This window comes from Cyprinodon variegatus, unplaced genomic scaffold, assembly GCF_000732505.1.
Source record: "Cyprinodon variegatus isolate N-32 unplaced genomic scaffold, C_variegatus-1.0 Scaffold62, whole genome shotgun sequence".
Classification (NCBI taxonomy): domain Eukaryota; kingdom Metazoa; phylum Chordata; class Actinopteri; order Cyprinodontiformes; family Cyprinodontidae; genus Cyprinodon; species Cyprinodon variegatus.
In genome coordinates, this window is record NW_015150515.1 from 1653519 (window position 1) to 1660622 (window position 7104).

At 39.8% G+C, this 7104-nt stretch overlaps 1 protein-coding gene across 1 annotated transcript in view; it reads right to left on the minus strand.

Moving 5' to 3' along the window:
* LOC107082798 (mitogen-activated protein kinase kinase kinase 11-like) overlaps window positions 1-7104 on the minus strand; it is a gene marked incomplete at its 5' end in the record, with an annotated part of 31436 nt that overhangs the window by 17165 nt on the left and 7167 nt on the right. The window contains 2 exons of the mRNA XM_015371663.1: window positions 855-971; window positions 6845-7091. Coding sequence (XP_015227149.1) covers window positions 855-971; window positions 6845-7091 — 364 coding nt within the window. The remainder of the gene's footprint in view (window positions 1-854; window positions 972-6844; window positions 7092-7104) is intronic.

Sequence of the window (7104 nt, forward strand, 5' to 3'; positions counted from 1 at the left end):
AGCTCCGTTCTTGGTTTAGTAACTTCTACTAAAGAGAGTCATTTGGAAATTAAAAAAAGTCAAACCACTTATTAAGGATTAAATGGAGCTGGCAGATCAGTTAGATCCCAAAAAAACAACACTTTGGCTGATTATTTCTTACAACAACTTTTGCTTTTTAATTGTTTTCTTCAGCAGCTGTTTAGTGAAATCCCTTTTATTACCTGTTATTAATATTTTCCCTTCAGTATTGAGAGATTATGAGACATGCTGGAAAATCCCTTCAGGAAAATTGAAGGACGTGTGTCCCGGAGCCCCAGTAGAACCACTGCTGTAAATCTCTAAGGTGCCTGCAACCCTTCTTAACCCCTTCCAATAGAGGAATGAATCACCCCCCCTCCAGCTTATTTCTAATTCAGTAAACTGCACAGTGGCTGCAGCATGCATATAAAACTGAATCTGCTTAGGAAGCATGGCTGAATGGCTCCCCCTCCTGCTGCATTGTAGTCACTGCAGACGGAGGGAGCAGAGGTCTGCAGTTGGTGGTTACAAAAAAAAAAAAGAGCAGCTCAGAGGAAGTCAGATAATATTTGGACTGGAGCGGACTATAGAGAAGGGAAAAGGGTGTGTGTGAGAGACAGAGCAGGGAGGGAGGAAAGAGGAAAAGAGGACAGGGGGCCCACAGGGAAACGGGGGAAGACAAAAGAAGTGTGTTTAAGATAACATGAAAGGAGATGGAGTTCAGAAACAGAGATGTTGCAACAGCAGCTGAATGTGCCGACACCTTCATAACTCAGCAAAGGCCTCCACTCCTTCCTGTGTGTGTATATTGTCTATGTGTCTGTTAGAGGGAGGTTAAAAATATCTCCACTCACGTTGAATTGCACGAAACCGTGGGCCGAATGAAGGCGAGGAGCCTGAACCCAAATCTGGAGAGTTACGCCTCTTTTCCAGGCCTGGGGACGCCTGCACTGTAATTTTATGGATGAAATCTGAAAAAAAAGAAAACAGTTTGTTAAACAATTGAAGCCACAGTCTGAACGCTGACAGAGATCTTCATCCTGCTGGGAATTCCCTGTAATAATCCAGCAGCGCTTCTAAACCTGTCAAACGGCNAGATCTTCATCCTGCTGGGAATTCCCTGTAATAATCCAGCAGCGCTTCTAAACCTGTCAAACGGCCTAAAACGTAGAAAAACAAGTGGCTGTAGTTGCTAAATGCTGGACGTATGACTGGCCTCAACTTAATATCCAATATAAGGAAAATTCTTACAGTATCAGTTTATTTAATTTCATCTTATCCTCTAAATGGACCCACTCAGAAAAAGCATAGAGCCACTAATGCAACCTCACCCAAGGGCGTAGGTTTGATTTCCACTTTGGTAGGGACACTATTGGTCCTAAGTTTCATTAATGTCGTTTTACCTATGCAAAAATATGCATGCATGCTTTTTATGCTTGACGTGAGCATCAGGGTGCATTTTGTTTAAAGAGAAAAGCAGCATTTCTTGCTAAATTTATACTAATCTCATAAGCACTACACACACTAGATGCTGTTTATCAATGTTTGAAGCATCACTGGCTCTGATTAATGTGGAATTAGGACTTTTTTCCACTTTGAAAAGGTTTGAATTTCAACTTACCAGTGACTAAGACAGAAGGTAAATATGTGCCAATTTAACCAAATATAGTCTAAATATGGCCGTTATATGTGAATTTATCCTGTATTTTCTTTTGAAGATATATAATTGTGCAAAGGTAAACAGGTGAAACATACTCTTATTTTTTAAATGCTCTCTCTGTATCATGGAACAATGCAAAATAACACCTTCAAGGGACTGCAAATATATTTACTGTATTTACATTTAGTGGCATTATCTACAAAACACAAAATTAAGAATTTAGTTCATTATGTTGGAATGAACTAAATTTATTCCAACATAAAATCACTTTTAACAATTATTAAAATAAAATATAACACCATCTTGTCTGTAATGTAAAAATATTTAAAATAAGTTAAAACGTATAATTATGCTTTTTAAACAAAAAATATCAGATGTTAATGCACCATCTTGTGTTGTTATACTCTATAAAAGAAATAACACCTGCTATTTATAGCTGAACTACCTCAAAGGGTCATAAAATGAAAACAGTAATTGAAATTAAGTATTGTTAAAAGGGAAACCCTTACATTTTCTTTTTCAGTCAGCTGTGTCTAAGAATCGCCGTGAATAAAAAACTTATTTCGTGCTCCAAGCACGGACACACGCATACGGACTAGAAAACAGCCAATCAGGAAGAGAGAAGGCGGGACTTGAGGCAGAACAACCGATGAGAGTGGAGTTAGACAGCACAGTTACTGATTTAAAGGACAGGAAAGACCAGGCAGCACTCAGACGGAGCGGCAGCAGCAACTACTGAGCTGCGAGAGAAAAAGAATTGGCTGTGATCACAAACAATGGCTGTGTGTGATCCACCATGCTGAATTGTAAATTATAAACATGTTATATAAATATGTTGTTTATATCGAATTATTGGTAGGGACAAATAGGTCGGTCCAAAATTTTGGTAGGGACATGTCCCTATGGTCCCTATGCAAACCTACGCCCATGACCTCACCAACAGTCATCTGTCCTGCATTTAACCGATGATGATGATGTTTCACGCAAACATTTCTTATCAATGTCTTGTGGCTAATGTAGCTCCCGTTATTTATAACAACGGGCCTAGCTTACAGATGGTGCAGTTCTGCCTTTAAAACCAATGTTTGGTTAAAAATCACACAATAATGCATGAAGGAAAACAAACGGGGTAGAAATTATTTTGCCAAGCAGAAAAGAATATAATCCAACTTTATAGTCATTATACTGTCACAGCAGGTTGACAAAACCTCCCGATTTCCGGGTACAGTCCCCGTTTGGGCCGTCTCTCCCCGGCTGAAACTGTCCTCGGATATGTCCCCGAGTTTACCGTTCTAGACTGTTATTACGGTAGAAAAGTGCAGGCAGAAACATTTGTTTTGGTAGCATTTTGCGCTGCTGTTACATAATGATTAAAAGAGTCCACCGCTTGTTAGACTGTTACGATCCTTATGGATCCCAGCGGCCACTAAAACACAAAGACTGAAAAGAGTGCAACACTTTTTAAACAGTTGAAGAAGTAAAAGCAGATGGTTGTTATAACATCCTGTAGTGGGAAAAACAACTACCGTCATTTTCTGACTATAAACCGCGAATTTTTCCCCATTTTTCGACCTTGCGGCTTATATAACAATGCGGCTTATCTATGGACTTTTACAGCTAACGGCCACTGTGTGGCGCCTATGGAGCAGTGTGGGGTTAAGGGTCTTCGCTCAGGGACCTAGAGTTCTCCCCAGGCTAAACGGTTCGCTAACAGCTAAAGGCCAAGAAGTTCTTCATTTCTGGAAAGAACTAAAGCTTTGTGTCAAGGAATACCCAACATTAAAATTAGACAAATATTAGCCTTCCAGAATCTTCTTTACAATGTCATTTTAGCGATGCTACGCTAGCAGCAGTACTCAACACGGATCTAGCTAGCTGGCTATCTAGCTAGCTAGCATCAAACGTATCCAGAAACTTTAATAATTTGGCGCGATATCAATACCAAAAACAACTATTGTTTGCATATTTTTGCAAATGTTGTTGATCCACATTGAGATAGAAAAAGAAAAGTCTTTCCACGTATGTTAAAATATTTTTTGCACCTTTAAATATGAATTATCTTCCCGCCTTTCTCTTTGCCAAACCTAAGGACTTGTGTTTCTCATATATTTCCTCTCTCGTTTAGCCTCCTTTAATCAATAAGTGCCCTGCTGTTTCATTGTCATGACCAAAAAAAAACTACAGTACCCAGGTGTGGTGCTTCCCAATAAATGTAGATATTTATTCATCTGGTTCTATTAAACTTCTAATCTGCAAACCTTTTTGTTTAAACACTACATTTCTTTGAATCCTAACCTTATCTGATGTGCTCCAGTGATGTTTCCAGAGCCAAACTACCTCCCTCTTGATCATGCTTTTCAATATCTGTTTGGCCAGATACTGAATTCCACCTCATCCCTCTCTGCTGCCTCGTTTATGGCTTTATTTGGGAAAGAGATGCTTCTAAAAGTAGCAGAACAGCAGGTTTTAAAGACCGGACCTCAGGCTGGGTTTAAGGCAGCCTGGTACTTCAAAGCATGGTTTCTATTGTATAATGTGTTGATAACTAACAAGATAGTATGTTTTTTGTTTATTCTTTAAAAGTTTTGTATTAAGTTCTACATTTATTTTTAAAGATCGACCAATCCCGATGCTGATTATTTTGACATGAGTCAAACCGATCTGATATGTGCTGCTGGTCCCTTTCTTTATGCTGTTAATGCTTTCTCTTTCTCCATTTACATGATAAAAGGGTAAAAGGATAATAAATGTTACAAAAGTCTTAAAGTCGTAGGGAAGCGGCTGTTCCTACGGTTGCAGTTCCGAATTCTCCCTAGTGGAGCCCGGCTTTACACGAATGAATAAAGTGAATATGATTGGTCGATTATAAAGGGGGCGGGATTGTTGTGGCGGAAGGTTTGCAACGAAGTTTGATTGTGGCCGGTTTGTCGGCAGCATCATGCTAACCAGTTAGCAACTTAGTGCTAGTAGGTTCCCAATCGGAAATTCCATTGGGACCAAGTAGCACTTAGCAACGACGCTGTCAAGGAACGCTATGGACAGAGGAAACAAGAGGAGGAGAGTTTAGTGTCGGAGGTCGTGGATGAGTCTCCTCCGTCATCCATTTTTTATTTAGAGGAGGAAAGCGGGGACNAGAGTTCTCCCCAGGCTAAACGGTTCGCTAACAGCTAAAGGCCAAGAAGTTCTTCATTTCTGGAAAGAACTAAAGCTTTGTGTCAAGGAATACCCAACATTAAAATTAGACAAATATTAGCCTTCCAGAATCTTCTTTACAATGTCATTTTAGCGATGCTACGCTAGCAGCAGTACTCAACACGGATCTAGCTAGCTGGCTATCTAGCTAGCTAGCATCAAACGTATCCAGAAACTTTAATAATTTGGCGCGATATCAATACCAAAAACAACTATTGTTTGCATATTTTTGCAAATGTTGTTGATCCACATTGAGATAGAAAAAGAAAAGTCTTTCCACGTATGTTAAAATATTTTTTGCACCTTTAAATATGAATTATCTTCCCGCCTTTCTCTTTGCCAAACCTAAGGACTTGTGTTTCTCATATATTTCCTCTCTCGTTTAGCCTCCTTTAATCAATAAGTGCCCTGCTGTTTCATTGTCATGACCAAAAAAAAACTACAGTACCCAGGTGTGGTGCTTCCCAATAAATGTAGATATTTATTCATCTGGTTCTATTAAACTTCTAATCTGCAAACCTTTTTGTTTAAACACTACATTTCTTTGAATCCTAACCTTATCTGATGTGCTCCAGTGATGTTTCCAGAGCCAAACTACCTCCCTCTTGATCATGCTTTTCAATATCTGTTTGGCCAGATACTGAATTCCACCTCATCCCTCTCTGCTGCCTCGTTTATGGCTTTATTTGGGAAAGAGATGCTTCTAAAAGTAGCAGAACAGCAGGTTTTAAAGACTGGACCTCAGGCTGGGTTTAAGGCAGCCCGATACTTCAAAGCATGGTTTTTTTTGTGTGGAAATTTTCTAACTTTTGGGACAATATCATCTAATTTGTATACATGTTTAAGCCAGAATGATTTGAAATTTAAATATGACTTCCCTACTACTTTAACATAAATGGAACAAAAGAAAAAATGTAATCAAAGACAAAAATTGTATCAAATGGAAGGAGCAGCATCACTGCAAAAAGTTGAATTATAAGTTTATTTCGCTTTATTTGAGCAGGTAAGTAGGAAACTTCAAGGAGAAAAAAGCTCTATTCTCTTTTTTTAAAGTGCATGATATCTACTTATTTTATTTTAGGAGCAACAATTATAATACTGACATCCAGTTAGTCATAGTAAAAGCTGAGCCCATGGCTGCATCTAGGAGAGAAACAGGACTTAAGATTTTTAGGTTATTTTTTGACCAGTTTTGCAGTATTTTTCATGACCTTAAGGCTGCTGAATGCACAAATCAATCAGTAAACAAGATAAAAATATTAGTCTATATATCTCAAATTTATTCTCACTTCAAACTTTCTAACTTTTTTGTCTCTAAGAACATAGAAAATGGTGTTTAGGGCAATTCTGGTATAAATTTGCATATAAGGATCATTTTCGTCAAGAACCAGAAAATTGTTGATGTTTCTTTATGTTGCAAAATGCAGGAACAACGCAAGCAGAATGAATTCATAATAACAACTGTGGAAAGGCAACAAAAAGAGAAAATAAAAGGGTTGAAGACGGAAAGTTAAAAACACAGACTGCAGGGGAAAGAAAGGTATTTAAAAAGAAAAGAGTCCAAGGTTTTGACTGGAAGCAACGGAGTGAAGGAGAGGCCAGTATATCTATGGACAGGAAGCGTCGAGGCGTGGTTGGCTCACTCTCCCCTCTCATCAACCCCCCCCATCACCACCACCACATCACCGCCCTGCTGCTGCTGCTGCTGCTGGGAAAGGCCTGACCACAAACACACTGACAGGCACAGACAGACAGCGCATTTACGCATGCATGCTCAGCCCAAAATACACTCCGATCTGCATTGAAACGCTGGATGGGAACTGCTGCTGGCTGTGACCAACAGCAGGGGGACACATGGGCTGAAGAGTAAAAGTATAAGTGTTCATCTGCGGCGTCAAACTAACGGGATCAAATGAAAAAAATAATCTTTCATTTGCAAATTATATCAAAGGTTAAAACTTTGTTTTTGTGATTTTCCAGAAACCAACCAACCTTGCGGCATGCTGATCTTCTCGCCGTTCTTGCTCTTGAGTTTGTGCTTCTTGAAGGTGCCCTTCCTCTTCTTGACATTGGGTTTCTCCTGGTTCTGGTTGAGGTGGAGGATGAGGAGGCTGAGCTCGCGCTCGAAGACGTCCTGCTCCCACTGGGCCAGCTGCTGCTCCCGCTGCCGCAGGAACTCTTCATGGGACTTCTGCTCCAGAGCCGCTCGCTTCAGCTCCTCTTCACGGCAACGCAGCTCCTGATGGAGGACA